A 20,762-nucleotide genomic window follows, 5' to 3' on the forward strand; every position below is an offset into this window, starting at 1 on the left:
AATCCTAGCTATAAGGAGCACACCTTGCATCATGATACGTAAGTCACCTTGTCTCGGTGAAATTCTATTTTATTTGTGTCAAAAGGAGAAATGTGAAGGATTTAAGTTAGAAACCATCGATGTAAACTCTTACTATAATCATGAAAATTTGTGTTTATGATTGCTTTTATGAAACTTAACTTAAACTAAGTCAAATATTAAAAAGAAAAAAAATTATTTATGCAATCATGACCTAAGCACGTGATTGATATGTGATTTTGATGTATGAAAAAGTTTAAGTTAGGAAAATATTGTTAATCTCATACGTATATGTCAAGTGTGTAGAAAACTTGACATGCGTTGTGGGTAAAGTTCAAATAGATCAATGAAGATTGGATATTTGGTAGAAGTCCAAGTGAATTGGAACTAGACACTTGGGAAGACATAAGTCTCAGTAGGTTAGAGACTAGATGTTAGACAATAAATGAAGTCCCACTAGGTTACAAAATGAATGCTAGGGAAGATATAGTCCGGAAAGTATAGAGCTTCTAGGCACAATGAAGTCATGGAGGCTTGAAGAACTTCTAAACACTAATGGAAGAGTTTAAGTGAAATTGTAATACTAAGTTGAAAGGGATTAGACCTAGGTGCAGACACAACCTTAAAAGTAGCTGGAGTAAAAGAATCAGTCAACTGATATTAGTAATCCAATGGAATGGAAAACCTCGAAGCCTCAAATTCAAAGTTTGTGAGTTTGAGAAAACCGAGTGTATCAGACGAACGATGTTTGAGTAGACTTAATTAGTAATCAACTTAAATTAGTTAAGGCTAACAAATAAAAGATATACATCGAGAGAACAAATAAACAATCAACTGCTAGGTCACCGATTGACTCATATGCAATATTAGCTAGTCGATTGATGCTCAACAATAAATAAGCATAAAATTGTTAGGAAGTATACTGAAAAGACTAAACACTAACTCTTCTCAATTTATTTGATTGAATCCTCGGTGATTGAAGCGGATTAATTCCATGTGATGAAACTTGCATGACATAATGGCTATTTTATTAATATTCTAGGGGACATATATAAAATGTAGCTCGAGGATCGCTACTTGAAAATTTTGAATAACTTTGAAAATTATGATAATATAATGATGGATATGAAAAAGATTGAAAATTATATGGATGTTGTGTGGGAAATGAAAATTAAGGATGTTGTAGATTAGGATGAATTTAAGAATTTTATTCACTTAAAATTTTGTCCATATTTGAAGAATTCAATAAATCCTAATAATGATTAAAATTTTTATCCATTTATTTCAAATATTTTAATATGTAATGTATTTTTTTATAGTTGTAGTAGAAAGATGGCTGAAATAAGTTAACATTGATGAAAATTTTTTAATAAAATAAATGATTGTTGTCCAATATCTTAAAAATTGAAGATTGTTAACGTTCACAAACTGACAACGTTCACAAACTTTTTCATTTGATAACGTTGGCCAATTGAAAATCAATACAAATATTGATAAATATATTGAATTAAAAAAATTAAAAAAAATTAAAGAGAAAGTTGTAGTACGGATGGACTCCTATTTTTTTTAAAAAAAATAGAAATTTGCCCAATTTCTAATATCCTAATATTCATGGAGATTCAAAATTTAGGGATATTTGAAGAAATATCCTGTTCAAACAGTGGCGGATCCAGACTAATTTTTCAACCGGGACTCAATTTTTTTAATATATAATAAATATATATATAATAAAAATATAATTAATAATGATAATAATAAAAATATAAAATTATACGCATACCAATAAATAATTATTGATCATTGTACTGGAACAGTATATCACCAACTAGAATTGGTGGGCTGCAGTAAAAGTAGAAGGTATCAAGAAAACAATAAAATAGTAAGGAATGCTACAGATCTTACTGCCTAGAAGAATGATGATATCGAACAGATTTCCGTGGCTAGCAATTCACATTCTATCTTACTGCCTAGAAGAATGATGAAATACCAATATTCAAGTTTTACTTGTCATCTATTGAAAGATTCATGCTTTATGGTCGCTTAAATAATTCTAGCTCCAAATCATACAAGATTGGTTGGACTTTGCTTGGGTGTGGAGACAAACTTTCACAAATTAAAGGAGAGGCTCACAGACAATGGCGCTTGGTTAGCTAAAGGCTTAGTAGATATATGGAAAAAAAAAGGAGTGATTTAAGAGGAGAGTGCCCATCCTCAGTACTATTACATCAAATTATTACATCAAATTTCTTTAGAGCAAGAATGTTTGCCAAGGATAAGTAGTCAACCCAAATATTTGAATGATGGCTGGTATGTGCTGTGTGCTGTATGCGTTCATGGTTCATAATTCAATAACTTTGCTTAGCAAAAGGAAATGCTTTAATGACTGAAAGTGGAGTTGTGAACAGACCTGGAGCATCAGTAACATCCAGCATTTCTGTCTCTGCGGCCACAGGTAGCTCTTGCAAACCATTGGCAGCCATGATGATGCCCTCCACCTCCATATCGACCGACATAGCTCCTCCTAGGACCTAATAACTGCATCCATGGCACTGAACACTTCCATACATCTACTAGCTTATAGGATTGGTAAGTTGGACTAAGGATTCATAATTAGAGAAGCTATAGCACCCTGAAAAGCTTAACAAAGAAATAACTTGTGACATGTTAAAGGGAAAGGAATATTGAGGGAAACCAAGGAGACAGATGAATGCCTTGAAGCCGACGAATGAAACTTGAAGGCGGCGATCGGCGGCGATCGAAGCTTGGGCGGCGATCGGTGGCGGGGCGGTGCGGTTCGGACTTCGGAGGACACGATCGCTTGAAGGGGTGGACGGGCGGTGCGGTTCGGACTTCGGAGGACACGATCGGAGGACGCGATCGCTTGAAGGGACGGACGGGCCGTGCGGTTCGGACTTTGGAGGACGCGATCGCTTGGAGGAGGAGAATGCGATCGGCGGTGCGAGAAGGGAAGCGTAACCTAATTAGCCCTTAATCCAAATAAACCCAAAAACTTAGGCCGGCCCTGGGCCGTCAGCCCGTCACCCTGGCCCAGGGCGGGCTCTGCCCGCAGGCCGCAGCGGCAACCGGCACTTCGGAGGACGTTGGCAGCCCCGCGACGTCACGACGATGGACCTCCAGGAGGGGGCTACCGCGATCTCAGGGGGGGCTCAACCCCCCCCCCCCCCCCCCCCCCCCCCTTGGATCCGCCACTGTGTTCAAATATCCCATTGTGGAGGCTCTAAGTCACGTAACTTTGTTTGTTTTATTTTTATTTTCTTGCCAAAATAAAATAGTTATTGAATTCCTGTATGATATTTATTCCTTGCACAAAATTATGACATGGACCCATCATGCCGTTTGCGCTTCTTAATTTATTTTGATAATAGACGTGAAACTTTTGTGGGTGAAGTCGGATAATTCTAAAATGCTAACTGTAGAGTAACTGCAGAATAATATGCTATTCGTATTTTTATCTTAATGATGGATAATTAAATATATCATCTTTAAAATTAATCTGTTCGAATTATAAAAGAACATTAATGATATAAGCTTTTCTTCTTACAAAATGAACGTTTGGACTGGAGTCAGTTCATACTTATCCAGTGGTAAAACTTCAATAGATAATGCAGAAATTTTGGTCCATTTGCAATTACGTATATTGCGAACTGTCTTGAATGAAGAGTTAACATTGGCAGCTTGTGAAAGGCAAATTGCTTGCCATTTCGCCTACCAATTGCTGCTCGACAACTCATGTCATTTATTGAGTTTGGCATCTGGCACTGCGAGATTTATCGCATCGCCTCGCACAACTTTTCATGCATGCGCTTCCCGCATTGAAGTGAAGTGGCAGGCTTTCTTGTGCCAATTATTCGTTCTCACTGTACATGAGCCATTGCGATATTCTGAACACTTACTCAACTACTGTTCAGTCGATCATGCACTCGGCATTTACGTTATACCAAGAATGCTCGAGAAGTCAAATGTTCGAACTAGATGCAGCATAGTAGATGCAATCATGGTGTCCAGAGGAAATTACCCCAGTGAGAATCTATCTTCCACTCATCAAATCATGCTACCGCGATTTCCATGCCATCATGGAGCTGGAGGAGACCTCACCAGTGGGGCTGGGGCGTGGGACAGTGAGAAAAAAGTGGCGTCGAGAGACAGATGGTGAGAGGGCTTTGCAGGACCAAAAATGATATGAAGCAGCAGGAAGAGAGAGTTGTCCATGATGGTGGGCGTGTAAAATCAGACTGCTGTAAAAGTTACTCATCTCTTATGGTGGGAAGCAGTGCAGTACACGAGTTCCATCCATGAGGGCCCTTCATCGACTTCAAAGGCTGTCTGACACTCTAATCTGATCCTGGTGGGGTTGCAGACAGACAATACTGGTTGGTTTGATTTATCATCTTTCGTGGTCCATCACTCTTTTTACTCAGACCACCATGCCTTCGAGTTCTGCAGAAAAGTCCACAGGCCTTTGAGATAAAAGTTTACTTTGTAAAATTTCAGCAGGATGCAATGCGATGATGGCAAATGCAGAAAAGGTGCTGTAGACAATAGCTGGAATTGTCAAGTAATAGAAATAATCTCTGCACACATGAAAACTTTTCTTCTTTACATAAGAATACACCACCACTCGAGCAAAGCAACTATGTGCAGCAGCTCCAGAAGAAAAATGATGATGGAACTCTTCCAGTTCTTCTGATGTACTCAGCTTGCTGAGTAATTTTAGCAGCTTGACGATTTCTTCTGGCTTCTGCCCTGGTGCGCATCTCCTCAGCTTTGTGCTGTGATGCTGCTAGTTTGTTCATCAGCCTCTCGTGTGCATGAGCCCTCATTCTCTCTACCTTAACCTGTGCAGGAAGGAAACCATGTGTAAGAATTCATCTTCGAGTTGTACCATGTAAAGAATGAAGCATTTGGAACACCTCTTATGAGCAATAGTGCTATTGCTAAGCAAGACTATATTACAAATCATGATAAGAGTTTTTAGAAATAGAAGAAGAGTGTGCTCTGCTAGACAAGATCTAGGTTTCTGATTCATTGGATGTCCAACCTCCATCTGCTTGTTGAACACCCGGCATGATGAAAAGTGAGGCGTTGTGAAACCAACATACATTGATAAATGAAAATTGTTTATGAGTGAAACTTTTCTTGAGAGATTCATGAAGAATAATTGCAAAAAAAGAGATGAAAAAAAATCTACTCAGACAAATTCTTAAAGAAAATGCTGATTTAACCCTCAAGTAAAATAAAAAGTGACAAGATTTTGAATAGTTTTTGCTTTGAGCGTGAACACTGATATTTTATAGTGAGACAAATATAACTGGGTCTTGGACTGTTTTGGCACTGTGGGCAGACACATCTATAGCCGTCAAGTTGGGTTAGGCCCGCCGGGTTGGTCCGCCCCGCCAAGAAATTTAGGCGGGTTGGGTTACAGACACATCGACTTTTTAGAGAAAAAGATGATTAATGGTTCCCCTAACTGTTCAATTTTCTGTGTGAAAATCCAATCAACATAAGATTTTGTGTTCAGATTTACAAGCATCTAAAACAAGAAGGTTCCCCTTCCAAACTATGAGAAAGTAAATCGAAAACCCACATCTAAGGTTTAACTACTCAAACCGCAGTTGATGGTAAGACTTAACTAGATACTTGACAAAAAAAAGAATGGTACAATGCAGTGTCATTCAAGCCAAAACAAATCACAATGTGTCAACAGCCAATATGGGAATTGTTGTGACTTACTAGTTAAGGCCATCAATTTCTTTTCAAATTACCATTTTCAACAACCAACCGATCACCTTCTTGCAGTCCATTTTCATTTTCTCTGATAATGAAACTGACAAGAGCTATTTAACCAATTGGTATTTTAGATTATATGTCTCATTGAACCATCACATTATCGAAAAATCTTAGTTCCAAAATGTTCTGCTACTGCCAAGTTGTGACTCACTGAGCTAAGGCCCTGAAATTATTTATTTATTTTTGTCAAATTTCCATTTTCATCACTAGCCAATCATTTTCTGGTTATCTGTTCTCATTTTCTCTAAGAATGAAACTGAAAAGTGCTATTTTACCCAACTAAACAAGCCCCAAGATATTGATTAAATATCCCTCTGAGGTATTAAATCATTGCCAAATCTAACCTAGTTCCAAGATTTTATTCTAATTGTTACTGCTGCTTCTTGGTGAAGCTCATCATGAGGATTACCAAACTATGTTCACCTCGTAATTGAGACTCAACAGGACAACTCAAAGTCCAATAGTTTTTGTCCCCCATAAATTAATTTGAGCATTTTCAGATTGCAATGGACTCATCAGAAATATACTGAACTAGATTCAAATTCAGAATTTGAAATTTAATATTTGATTCTGAATTTGAGCAGTTTGATAATTAGTTTTTAATTTGACAATTAAATAATAAAACAACTATATTCCCAACTTGCTTTATTTGTTCCCTAATTTTTTAGGATTGAGTCTATTGTTATCCAATGCAATAACCAGTTTTTCAATAATAAGGCTTTCACTTTTCTTTTCTCCGTGTGATATTTTCCTTTGTGTGAGACTTGTGCTTGATCCAATAAACTACTCAATCTTTGAAATATGTAAATCAATCTGAAAGAAAGCTAACTTATTCAACCCATAAAATCATAGGTCTGAAATGATGGATTTCAAGCAACAACTGCACTGTTTAGCTCCTTAAGCTTAGGTTTGAGACTACAGAGAAGTAAAAAACTAAAGAGTTCACAATCAATTATTCACTGAATTAGCCTGTGAAGAGCCAAAATGAAGGAAATTACTATTAAAATTCTACAAGGAGAATGACTATCCCAAAATGAGAAAGAAATGTGTTTCCCCAATGCCATCAAATCTCAAAGTAAATTTCCATGAGTTAGACTTGCAGAAAATTTATAGTTCAGTGAGAAAAAAAGGGGAAAGAAGAAAGGCATTTCAATAGGAATTCCAGAAACATCTGAAGCAAGTGGGTTTTCCAAGCGTGAGTGCATATAATAAGATTCAGGATAGAAAGCCATCAATCACTCAACTCTCCATATCAAAGCAGAAGCAAATTTAGTTCAATTAGCAAATGTATGATCCAAAAAGAACACACTATATTTAGCAAAGGAAATAAGTGCCCACCTCAATTTTCCTCATTTCAGCTTCAGTTTTGGCTTTCTGATGATTTTCCCAGGCTTGGATTTTGATCTCTTCACGTTTAAACCTGAAAGAACAAAATGAATAATTTCTCCACATGCAATATCTCAATGGAGCCAGAGTGTAAGCATTAAACTATAAATCACCTAGCTATATACTTGGATCTCTCAGCCTCCTCCCAGGCAGCAGCTCGGGCTTCAATGACATTTCTAGTAGACTTTTCTAGAGATAAAGTTTCCAGAGAAACAGATGCGACAGTTTCCTCCACTTCCTTACTGGCCCATGCTGCTATATTTGTCTTACCCAGTTGTTGGCCAAGAACTAGAATCTCTCGCCTTGTTTTCTTTAACAGCTCCTTTTCAGACAATTCCTTCTTGTTTGAATCATCATGACAAGCAATTGGAGCAATTTGGACTTCTGCTGTTGATGCCGCAGAACTTCGTGGTGTTGATGGTCGTGAAGAATTTGGGCTGTGCAAAGGTGAGGTTTCTCTGACAGGAGTTCCTGTCCGAGATGGATCTTGACTAGGAATTGGTGTCATTTCAGTACCCATGTCTCTCATGGATACAGACCTAACTGTGGGTGCAGGAGCAACAAATGTTGTGGCACTTTGGACAGACATCAATGGGTCATGCTGACTAAGATTGACTGTAGAATGTTTAATACAGAATAAGAACTCAACTTTATATAGAATGAAAACACACACAACACATCAATTAAAGCCAGAAAATTGCATCGTAGTTGCATCAGTTTAAATATACATTTGAGATATATCAATTATTCATCACTTGATTCCATCATGTGCTTAAGTGCATTGCTCAAGGTTGCAATTCTATATGGTTAATTTTTGATGGTTGATAATATATGGTAAATACACATAACTCATTTAAATTAATTTTAAAGGCCTATATTGACTAAATAATGCAATGCCATTAGCACACACTTGGAGTAAATAGACTAACAGAGCTATTGTTGGCCGGAGACCTGTATTCTTTTTGAACTTTTGAGGAGATCAAACTGATGGTCACCAAAAGAAAACTGAACAAAGAAACAAGTACTATAGCTGATAAGACGGCAAAACTAAATACTCTTGTTAAATATTTTGGTCAAAGATGAAGGGAATTGTTTTATGTTACAATCAACAATTATTAGTTTTTTTAGTATACTTTGATGTAGCAAAAATATCTCCGTCTCCCAACAAATATTTTTTCTTTTTGTATCTTAATCTAAGGTATCAAACTAATAATGTTTTAGGTTTTTTGCAACCAGGGCTGTTAGAAATCCTAGACCTGTGTTCTTTGGATGCAAGAACACATATCTATAGTTGATACTTGCTAAAACAAATGATGTAAAAGTTATATATATATATCGGTAGTGAAGTAATGAGAAAAGGTAACATTGTGATGCAAAATTTAGGGCGATCATGGAGTTCGAATTAGTAGCATAACTTCACAAATCTCATATGTATACTTTTGGTTGTAAAATGGTATTATAATAATCTCCACATAAAGACTAAGAGAAGAAATGGAAATTATTTGTCAAGGGAAGATGATCAAAAGGATTATAAAAACTAGTATGAGCTAATTGACTCAATTCAACAAAGATGCAGCAATAAGCTATGTTCTAAAGAAATGAAAAAAATATAAGAATGTAATTTTTTGATATTTTTCAGCTAAATCACTAAATCTCGATCAATTTGGTTATAAGTGATGAGCAAGTCAAGTTAGATTGTTCTATCTGTAGTCTAGTCAATCGGGACCACTTTTGCCTTCTACTAAAGACAATGGCTCTATGCCCAAGCAGACCCAAGAGGGGTTGTGGATAACACCCAATACATATATTAGTTATCTCTAAAACATCTGACACTACTAATTTGCACCCCTCACATCACTCGTATGCATTTCATGTGAACAAATCATATGTTGGCAATTGCTCTTAGTTATCACCCAATGTTCTATTCCTATCCTTTGATGACCATGTAGAATCCAGTGCGCCCTTTTTATCAGTTAGAACATTACATGCCATACTTCTGTCTGAAGAGGATACAACTGATTTTGCCATCATATTTGTGCTTTCTTTAATAGTGAAGCTTCTCCATCATTTTCTGCTGGAGCACTATGTAGTCTGTTTTCAGCTAATCGATTTAATCTAATATGAACTATATTAGTTCCTTGTTTAAAGTAAAAAAAAAAAAAAGATGATGTTTGTTTGAAAATGAATCATTAGATCATAATCCAGTGACCTGACTTAGGAAAGCCTAGGAGAAAGATGAGAAACTTGCAATCAACAAACACATAATGAAGAATTAATCATAGGTCTACTCACCAGCAACCTCAGCAACAGGATCCTCCATTATTGTAGGAGGCTTACCTACAGTATCCATGATACAACAAGGATTTGCCACCCAATTCACGTTCTCAATTCCACCGGAATCCTTTTTTGCTTGACATCCATCCACTCTCTTTGTATCTGCTTCCTCGACCTCAAAAACAACCTTTGTCACCCCGTGGCGGCTCCCGTGGGCCACCAATCCACCTTTCCTCATCTGCCCTCCATTGCCTTTTCCGCCGACTCGATTCGACGTCGGGCTTGCGATCCACTTCTGCGCATCATCCCATTTCGAGGGTGCTGGCTTCGAGAAGGGAGCCATCAACGTTGACATCGAAACCATACGATGTGGCGGCGCTCGCTCTGCCCTCTGGAACTCAAACCCAGAGGAGATACTCTCCGGATCCAAGCCATCCTCCTCTTGGACCCTAGCCCTCGCCGCCCCTGATGCATAGTCCCGTGCTCTGTGACCACCTGCAGTGTCCAGGAAGATGGAACACTCTACATCCTTACAACTCTCGGCCGCACTGGTTCCTGCAAGATGAATTCCTCAATCCACACGGAAAATTCACTCTCTCTCTTTTTTTTTCACTCAAACATAGCAGCATATGAGAGATCTTTTACGTCTGTCATCGCACTCCGGGAGATCAGACCTCAAGGAGAACTTCGTTACCATCTCTTCCTCTTCCTTCCTCTTTTTCTCCACGCCAAGAAGCATCGCCCTCAGTCGGGCCGGGGAGAATCCACCGCTCTAAATCACAAAAGGAAGCAAAATGTCTCAGATACATTAAAAATGAGATCATCGTAAAACAGCATGAACACCAACCAACAGCCTCTCATCTCTCGTCCTTGCAGCGTTCAATCATCGGGAATAAAAACAATGCACACTGATCGACTAGGGCAAAAGGGCGCAAAGAAACGAACTTTCGTCCCAAACGACGAATGAGGGTCCAAAGATGCAGATTTGATCAGGAATCTCAAAGCTGCCAAAGAGAGACGGAGACTTACCTGAGAGGAAAAGGGCTTGTGGATGCGCTCGTAATCCATATTAGCGGGGGCAGAAGCAAAGATAGGAGTCGGGTTGAAGGGGCTGGCTAGATTGGTGGCGGCGACCGGCGATTCTGGCGAAATGGCCGGCGATGTTTCAGTGTGAGACTGAGACTGCCTTCGCAAGTGGGGGGTGATTTTGATGCTCAAACCACGACGACTCCCTTTCGTTCCACAAAATTCCATTTTGGTGCCCATAGTTTCTTGTCTTTTTTCACTCTCCACGTATTTTATAATATTATATCTTACTCCTTATTATTAATAAAATAAATAATTATAAAAATAAAAATATACTATTTCCTTGTAAAATAATAAATAATTATAATTAATCCTTGGATTGTAATACGATTCTTAATTTCTTTTATTCTTCCAACTTTTTTTTATCAAACTACTTTAAATTTTGTCAAGATCTCTTTCCAAATAAACTACAATCTTAAAAATGTCTTCTTCACGTATAAATACTTATTAAAAAATTCTTTGACTTCTCTTTTTTTCTTTATATTATCACATAATTTGGTTATCTAATATTTTTTATCATACATTTTGTTAATTATCTTTAAAAAATGTAATAGTTATAAATATTGATGCAAGTAGTACCATATATTGAATTTATATTTTGATGATAAAAGAATTTGAAGTTAGATTATAGGATTTGATATGTTTGTAAGTGTATAGATGCAGAAAACTTAATAAGGAAATATTTGATCAGATGATTATATACCAATTAGAAGGAAAAAAATTTTAGTGGGTCAGTAGGACCACACACTAGGTAACGAAAAACTTGATAGATCAGGTGATCAGAAACTATGATGGGTTAGGAAGACCAGACATTAGACAACAACAGAAACCCTGGTGGATTAGCAAGTAGCTGGACCAGACACTTGGTAAGGTAAGTCCTGGGTAAACAGGCAAGGTAAGCTCTAAGAGACCTTCTGATACGAAAGGTAGTGAGTAGAGAATCCTCTTTTGGGACGAGGGTAGGTAGTCTTGTAGCTAGTTGCAACCTTGATGGAGAAACCACTCGGTATTTCGAAATCAAGATGGACAACTTTGTGACAATGACATTGAGCTAAAAAATATGAGTCAAATGAATTTGTAAAGATAATCAATCATTGCAAAGCATAAGAAGAAAAAAATATAAATTTTTGGAGAAAGTAATATGTCGGAGGAACTAGACAAGTATCTTAATGAAATAGTTAAGTAGTATTATGATACTTTTGATATTTTATGATGGTGGAAGCAAAATATCATAGATTTTTTATACTTGCTCAAATTGCTCATGATGTGTTAGTCATTTCAATATCAATAGTTACTTTAAAATCCACTTTTAGTATTGTTGGACAGGTACTTTAATATTTCAGGAGTTCATTGACTCCTAGAGTATTAGAAAGCTTTATTTGTACACAAGATTGACTTCGTTTACATTCAGAGTCAATCAATGTTGAATTAGAGGATGTGGAAATTTGAAAGTGATAAGTTTTTTCTTTTTAATAAAAATATAGTTAGATTTTTCTTTATAGTTATAAAGTGCTAATTTATTTGACTTGCTTGTCATCATTTTTTTTAAATTCTCAAAAATTATATTGAGCTTGTCTTCTTCGAGAATAATAATGTATGGATGAATTACATAATAATTAATGATATATTTTAAATATTTTATTTGATTTAAAAGTGCATTTACTTGTTGATCTTTTTGTTCAGGTGATAAATAACAAGTTCTTGCTTCTTGGTCATTAGGGACAAAGACAAAGAAAAACTCCCATGCCTCGCAATGTGATCTTCAACATGTGATTCCTATGGAATTCTTTTGTGAAAACTAGTTTATCATCTCTTGATTAACAAAACTTGTGAATTTTATTTTTGAATCTTTTGATGACCAAGAACTTGTAATACTCCCTAAGTTGTTAGAAATATCATTAATGGTGTGTAATTGATGTATATCTTCTATGATAGTATTGTTTAGTTTTGACAAACTAAAATTTATTGATGTATTTAATTTTGTGATATGCAAGAAGATATTCAAATTTTTTTAAAAAGAGTTTTCTAATTTAATTAGTTAAATTGTAGTTGTAGTGTTCATGATTGAATTGAGAATTTAAGATTAAGTTATGTAAGTTTTTGAAGGTGATCGAATTGAGAGTTTAAGTTGTATAAGTATTTGAGAGACATAAAGTTGAAGTCTGTGATATATAGATTAAAATTTGTAGTCATCTCTTCCTAAAGAATGTAAATTATTATATTTATTTTGGGGTATTTAATTTGATTAACTTCGTGGAATGCAAGAATATAAATCATTATATTTGTTTCGAGGTATTTTATTCAATTTATTCTATGAATGCAAGGAGATTAATTTTGTGAATGTAGGGGAGATATTTTGATTTTTTTAAAGAAAGTTTGGTTAATTTGATCGATTACCAAATTAATCGATTTTGTATCAATTCAGTTTGTTCATTTTAATGACAAAATTCGATCGGTTCAATGAGTCCAAAAAGTTTGGCTAGTTTGGTTTTGAATAGTTCAGTTTGATATGTTCGATTTTAACTGAATACTCAACCTTACTTAAAGAGTTTTAGAAAAAAAAACTCACTTTCACTAAAAACACACAAATAATCTAACTTTCAAAAAATTCTTTAGTATAATTTTGTAATCAAAATGACATGATTTAAAATAAATATCCAAGAAATATATCTATTGATCTTACAAGTTTGATGCGTCGAGAAATGACTTCCTTGATGGATGTTGATGATGAGACACTAGCTTCAATGTTGGATGCTACTAATAAGCTTTTAGTCGCTAGGGGTGAACCTCCTAAGATTAAACCACATTATAGGGCATTGGATATATCGCAAAGTCTCTCTAATACTTAAGTGAGTTCAGGGTGATGAAAAATAAAGAAAGAAAAGGAAAACTTTGAGAGTGTTGAAAAATGTCTATTTACCATTGTTGGATTTACCTCTTTTATAAGATCAACCAAGGGGCCATATTGACGATTGGATCATGGAGTGCATACGTTGGTTAGAGAGGCATGTCTAGGGATGGTGCTAGCTAGTGTAGGGCATGCCCTACTACTTGGCTTGCCCACCCTGATCGTATTGTATGCTGGTTGCTATCAAAGGACCATATTATGGTTTGAACCTTTGTGTCGTACTTAGATAGGATGCACCATGGAACTTGTTAAAGTATGAGCCAATTGGGGTTGAAAGCAGAGGGGGTTGCTGAACACTAGAGTCAGAAGGTGATCATAAGACTTGAGCGCTCTAGAGACTGAGTGCTTGAGAGACTGAACACTTGTGAGGCAGAGGGTACTTAAACGACCAAGCACTTTAGAGGCAGGAAGTTACTTAGAGGCAAAGGATGCTTGGGGAAACCAAGCACTTCGAAGGTTGATTGATGTGGTGAGACATCCTTCTACACTTATTTTGATGAGTTGGAAGAGGGGTCTATCCAAGGGTATCAAAATCGATAAGTTTTTTTTCCTTCAAAATGAGTAAATTTTGACTAACAAAATAAAAGAGAGGAAGTTATCCCCGAGCATGGTGTAGCGGAAAGGAGAGGAAGACATTCAATAGACTACTCAAGCACACATGGTTCGAATCCCAACTAGACGTATTGTAGGATATTTTTCTCTAGTAGGATAAAAAATCTAAGACGCTAGCTACTGAGCAAGGAGCTACTCGTGCTTTTGGATTTACTCGTTGAATGAACTAGGGGGAACACCATCCGCCTCCAGGATTAGTTGAGCCTAAAGCCCGTATCTAGCTAGAAAATAAAAGAGATTCTTTTAGTTGATCAAACTAGAGATGTGTTTGAGGAATGTTTAGAAAGGTGCATGATATAAGTAATGAGAATAAGTAGATTACAGGGCTTGCTTTAATTTAGAAAAAACAAAATTTAATTATATCAAGTTGTAAATCAATCTTTTAATATTCACAAGAAAAAAAGGTAATCTAATTGCGATAAAGGTGAAGATGTCACCTTAGCGGTTCCTTCAGGATGCCCCCACACATTTTGAAAGGAGGTAAATCATGAGAAATGTTTACCCTAACGAAGCGGTCCTTTTGCATGGGGAGGTTAGACATCCAGCGAGATATTTTACACTTGTTTAGAATTGAGCCCAAGACTCATTGTGACAAACACTCATGCATGTACCAACTACACCAACTTGTGGAGGTGCAAAAGGGTAATTTAAGAATGTATAGAACGAAGGCGCATGATTTAAGTTTTGAGAAATTTGCCTTTTCATATCTATAGTTAAAAGGGGTAAAAATTACAAAAAGCCATAATTTACTTAAACATGTCAACCCATTCCTTTCCTCCAAACTATCCTTGTGTTTTTAAGGATTCCCTTCACTATTGTATGCTTCATTTACAATAATGGCCTATAGTACTTCATTTATTCAACGAATTCTTGCCATTGAAAACTAATTGCAAGATATGTTATGTAGAATAAAATTGTAATTAATTTTCATGATTCGTCACTAATGCAATCTACCAAGATCAAAATCAGAGAGTGAGAACATGCTAATAGATTTACAATCAACTAGCTAAAGAAATAATTGACTACCAAAGAAGCATATACCTCCAAAATGATCTTTGTATAAATTCCAAAGTGGTCATATCTTAAAACATGGAGGGCCCCTGAGTTGGCACTAGGTGCACTATCATGTCATCTCTATGAGGTGATAGGAATAAATGTTTATTCAAATTTAATATTATTTATAAGATGTAAAGATTCATGATTTAGACTTGAACATTATTTTCAAGTTTTATAAGGCTTTGGTACTTGTATGATGGTTTCTCAATAGTAGCTATGATTAATGTTGACTATTATTTGAGATTTTTGGCAGTTTCAATAGCTTACAACTAAAACTAAAATAATAGAACAACATAAGAAAATTGATTGACACTTCTAAAGAAAAAAAAACAATTAATGTATGATTAGAGCAATATTATACACATTATTAATTTCATCTCCAACGGTATCATACCTTAGTAGCTATTCAATAATTAGAAGTAGGAATTAATCCATTTCTATGTGAGTTCTAGTTTGGCATATGAGCACTACAATCCCTTAAATTAGCTTGTAGTACACTTACCTAACTAACTTCATCCCTTTCCTTATTAAAGGAGCTAAAGGTGCAACAATTTTAGAGAGCCCCTTCAAAAATTCTAATAATATATGGTTGGCATATAGAAACTATATATATCTCATGAATACACTTCGGTTGTTCCCGTGTAATCACTATGATGTCTTTTATGAATCCATCCAAATATCCTCACTAGACACCATGTGCTCGAGGAATCCAAAACTAGAAGCCAAATAAACGCACTTGCTACACTTAGCATAAAGTTATTCTTTCCTTATTCTCAATGATCAATTCATGATGCTCTATATGTTTAATAATTACCTCTAAATGATTTATATGGTTAACAACAAATAAGATATCACTAGTAAGCATGAGACTCTCTTTGTTGCTTTTTAGGCAACTTTCAAAATGTTGAAAACAACACGATGATCCAACTAATAGGTTAGCAAAATCAAACTACTAATTTACTATAATTGTGGCACAAATTAACAATCAATCTAAATTATAAGTTGGACTCTTCAAATGTCGATCACATGGACATCACCATTAATTAGGATAAAATTGAAGCATATCCCTAATCAATAGCATATTTCACTAGCCAATAGCTCAACTTGAGAATGAATATCCATTGAGCCGGCAACCATACGAGTAAAAATACAAGGTTATTATTATTCCCCAATTGAATTATCGACCAACCATATTCCCAAATTAACCGTCCTACTTACTTTAGTTTTACACTAGGAGTAAAGAAGTACTTTGGTATTTTGTGTCTCTGTGAGGGATTTGTTGAGCCTTGATGAAACCGACCGAAATTATGTACAACTATTGTAGTTGGATCTATTTTGAATATTCATTTAATGTGTTTTGCATTATCATTTGCCTCAGGCTACTAGTATGAATCATGATGATCGATGTTATACATTCATGAGAACATCACCATCGAATAACTCGTGCTAGTCAACAAGGGTGGAGAAGAAAGATCGTAGGTATAAGGAAAGTTGTCTATAATTCAACCAACTAAAACAAATAATTAGACTTTGTGGTTTTACCATACTAATCAGAACAATCAAGAATAAATTAAATAATTAATATTTAATTTAATTTTTTTATAAAAGAAACAAGTGATCATGGTTTTATAAAACTCATAAATATTACATTTCCATAGTTTGCATTCTCTTGGCCCTTTATTTCAAAAACCAACTAGATTTCTCACTTGTTAAATGATTTATTATGAAAAAAATAAATTAAAATAACTTTCTTAATTCAAGGTTTTTGTTTTGCACATCCATTAATTAATTAATGCAGTCAAAGATTGTTCTAAACATTAAACTCTTAGTAGGTGGGACAATGACAACATTTAATAATTGACAGTAGGAGGAGTAATTAATGTCCATGCCAACCTCTTCAACATGAGACTTCAACCAATTTACAATTTAAACTGATGACAAAAGCACATAGCTACAAAAATAGGATTTAGACAAACTAAATGATCATCAATCTTATTATTCTCTTAATTCTTTTTTTAAAAAAAAATCCATTTAGTACTCTAAGATGGGTAAGATGTCCATTTCATTTTAAAACTTACAACTATGCAAATTAACTGTGTGTCGTCCCATTCATCATGTAATATGAGAGAGACAAAGCACAATTAGTGATTGGTTAAAGTAGTTGAATTATATTTAAAATTACGTTAATATCATAAAATATTGAGATGATCGATAGGTTGCGCAGCTAGATTCCATAAATAATCCAAAGTGGGGCACCACAAATGAATAGAAGATAAGCTTAGAAGGGGGTTTGTGAAGAGGACAAGGGCAAGGGCTAGGGTTCCTGCTTGGTCAGCATCGATCGACGACCATGCATGTGACCACCCTCTTCATGCTACATGTCACGTCATTTTCTCCCATTTGGATCCAAACAACACAGTACTCCCAGATGAACTTAGTTGTTGGTGGTTTACTATATTATATTTTTGATTGCCCTTTCGGAGTAGTCATCTTTTATATATATATATATAAATAAATGAAGATTGTTGTTTAAGTTTTAAATGAGTTAAGAGTTATGAATTGTAAGTTGTTTGTATAAATTAAGATGGTGAAATGACCCAAACTGTTAAACTCAAAGCATGAACAAGTGCTTTGTTTTAGAATTCATAAAAATAAACTCACTTGCGATTGATGTGTAGTCTTCTTGTGTTTAATTTGTGTCTGCCGTCACTGGGAAGATTATGATGAATCACCCTTTGAAATTCATGAACCAAATCCCTCAATGCTAGATGTTCTTCTCTTCTTGCTGAGAATTGATCGCAGATTCATCATCCCACATTCTTCACTTGGACGATGGAAAGGGTTCTAACTGTAGTTGTAACTGCAATACTGCCAACATCTCATATTCGTCCAAGTTAAATCACAAAGATCAAATAAGAACATCCAATTCATACTTAAGGAAAAATAGTTCGTGACAATAAGCATATTGAGCAATTAATATTAAGAAAGTTGTCTTACCTTTCATAGTCGTTCTTCAATACAAATTGGAGACATCAATATCTTATATTTATCTTAAATTAAATAATTTATATCAATATGAACATCTCTAATTTCTCATAATGATTATTATGCCAAAAACATATTCTATATCTCTAATCATTATAATTATTTACAATCACATTTTTAGTACTAAACAAAATATATAATTAGTTGACTAGTGAATAAATATAAAAAATATAAAATAATTTTAATCTTCCTTTTTAGCTAGAATCTATTTATTTTAATTAGTCGCTTTTTTAGTCATGTTCCATAAACCGAATCAACCATAGTTATTAGGATACATACTAAAGCAGCAAACATAGATTAAAACTTCAAATAGACAACTAAAAAGTCACTAAGGATAAAATTGAGATTATTTTATAATCTTAAGGATCTCACATAGTAGAGAAGCAGAGATTCATTCTCCTACTATACCTTTATTGCCGTTATATCACATGTGGTATGCATCACATGCTATGATATTATTCTCTTTACGAATAAAGAGCACATATTTTTCACTAATTTAACATCATACAGATTTTGATCTGGATATACTCAATGTCTAATCTCGAATTCAACTCATGAATTCTAATCTGACTTCTAATAAGTTTAGTAAGTGGTGGGTACATTTGCTCTGATCATTATTAATTTACAAATGATCTCATGTTGATATTACTATCAAGGCAACCTCAGCTTACAGGTATATTTTCATTCACAACTTCATTAGTTGGCTCATAAGTAATGGTCTTACCTCTATTTATACTTAACAAATAAAGATGATTGCCCATATGAGAAGATCAATCTTAACTCGCCAATATGCTCACTGAGATTTATCAAAATTTAATAATGATATATACACTGAATAGATCATGAGATTTCATAATTAAACATCTTGTAATATCCAATTATCTTATATTACTTTTGATGAAGTTTCAAAGACTTGACATGTCCTTGAAATGACTCTTTAGTCAACGACTTAGTAAAAGGATCAACAAACATAGCATGTGTAAGGATATATTCAAGAACTATCTTTTTCTTATCAATTATATCCCTTACAAAATTATACTTAATAAATATGTGTTTACCTTTACTGTGATATTTAGAATCCTTAAAAAAAAACTATGGCAACTTGACATCACAATAAACAGTAATTGGACTCCCACTATCCTCAACAATCTTTAAATACTTCAGGAACCTTCTTAACCAGACAACTTCTTGCACAGCCATTGAACAAGTCACATACTTAATTTTCATTGTTGATAATGTTACACAAGCTTGTTTCTTGCTGTTCCATAAGATGACTCCACCATTCAGAAAGAAGGCATAGCTAGATGTGAATTTTCTATCATCAAGGTCTCCAACCCAATATACATCCATGTAACCTTTTAAGCTCATATAAGATCCTTTAAAATATCTGAATATCCTCTTCACTACTTTCTAATATCTCAGTCTTGGGTTTGATTGAAAATGACTAACTAAGCCAACAACATAGCTGATATCAAGACGTGTACACAACATAATATACATTAAACTACCAATGACATTGACATATGATCTTTTCTTTATCTCAACTATTTCTTTAGGAGTCTTGAGATATATTTTTGCTCAGAACAGTATCTTTTTCCATAGGTGTCTATTCAATATCATAATTTGACATATTGAAGTGTTGTAGCATCTTAGTAATATAAACCTCTTAAGACAAATCTAAAAATATTTTTGATCGATCTTTTATACTCTTTATTCCAAAGATGTACTTAACTTCTTCTATATTTTTTATGTCAAATTGTGATGAAAGTCATTCTTTGACTTCTATCACAAACTCTATATCACTTCTATCTATTAGCATATCATCAACATATAATGATAAGATGATAAATTTTTCTTTTTTTCTTTTAATTTTAAATAGACACAATGATCTTCATCGATTATTTCAAAATCATAAGATAAAATAATTTTATTAAACCTTATATTTTATTTTATTATTTTGATGCTTGCTTTAAATTATAAATAAACATTTTAATTTTCCTGAATACAAATAAAAATACACGGCCACAATGTAATTTTCTAATTATGCTATATAGATTTCTTCGTTAAACTCACTATTTAGAAAAGCTATCTTTGCATCCATTTGATATAATTCTAAATTAAAATGTACTACTATAGACAAAATGATATGAATTGATATAAATTTTACGACAATAGAAAATATTTCTTCAAAATCAATACCCTTTTGTTGGGTATATCCTTTTGCAACTAAACGAGTCTTGTATTGATCAATTGATCCATCCATTTTTCTCTTAATTTTGAGAATCCATTTATTTTCAATAGCCTTTCGGCCTAGAGAAAGATCGACTAATTCTCAAACTAGATTCTTTTTCATTAACTCCATTTCCTTATCTATTGCAATTTTCTACTTTTCTCTAATTGAGCATCTCAATGATTCTCCAATAGTTTGAGGTTCTTCATCATCAACTGGGAGAATCATTAATGCCTCATTTTCAATGTTAAACTTTTTCTGAGGAATAATCTTGCAACTACTTCTTCGTATGTTGGATTGTTGAGAAATCACCTCATTAATTGATAAATCACTCCACTA

At 34.5% G+C, this 20,762-nt stretch overlaps 1 protein-coding gene across 2 annotated transcripts; it reads right to left on the reverse strand.

Annotated features, from left to right (window-relative positions):
- Positions 1-4,575: 4,575 nt before the first annotated feature.
- On the reverse strand, positions 4,576-10,649 carry LOC141834834 (uncharacterized). 2 transcript variants are annotated; one of them, XM_074722208.1, is made up of 6 exons: positions 10,516-10,649; positions 10,132-10,258; positions 9,505-10,041; positions 7,326-7,827; positions 7,165-7,246; positions 4,576-4,874 (listed from the first exon to the last, which is right to left on the reverse strand). In XM_074722208.1, the coding sequence occupies exons 1-6, from the start codon at positions 10,552-10,554 to the stop codon at positions 4,671-4,673; spliced, it is 1,491 nt and encodes a 496-aa protein (XP_074578309.1). In that variant the 5' UTR covers positions 10,555-10,649; the 3' UTR covers positions 4,576-4,670. The 2 variants fall into 2 exon arrangements, with proteins under 2 accessions (XP_074578309.1, XP_074578310.1); XM_074722209.1 differs by lacking the exon at positions 10,516-10,649 and adding an exon at positions 10,334-10,457.
- Between the last annotated feature and the right edge of the window lie 10,113 nt (positions 10,650-20,762).

Source organism: Curcuma longa, chromosome 9, assembly GCF_044706935.1.
Source record: "Curcuma longa cultivar G26 ecotype Majalengka, Jawa Barat chromosome 9, ITB_CL_G26_1.1, whole genome shotgun sequence".
NCBI lineage: Eukaryota > Viridiplantae > Streptophyta > Magnoliopsida > Zingiberales > Zingiberaceae > Curcuma > Curcuma longa.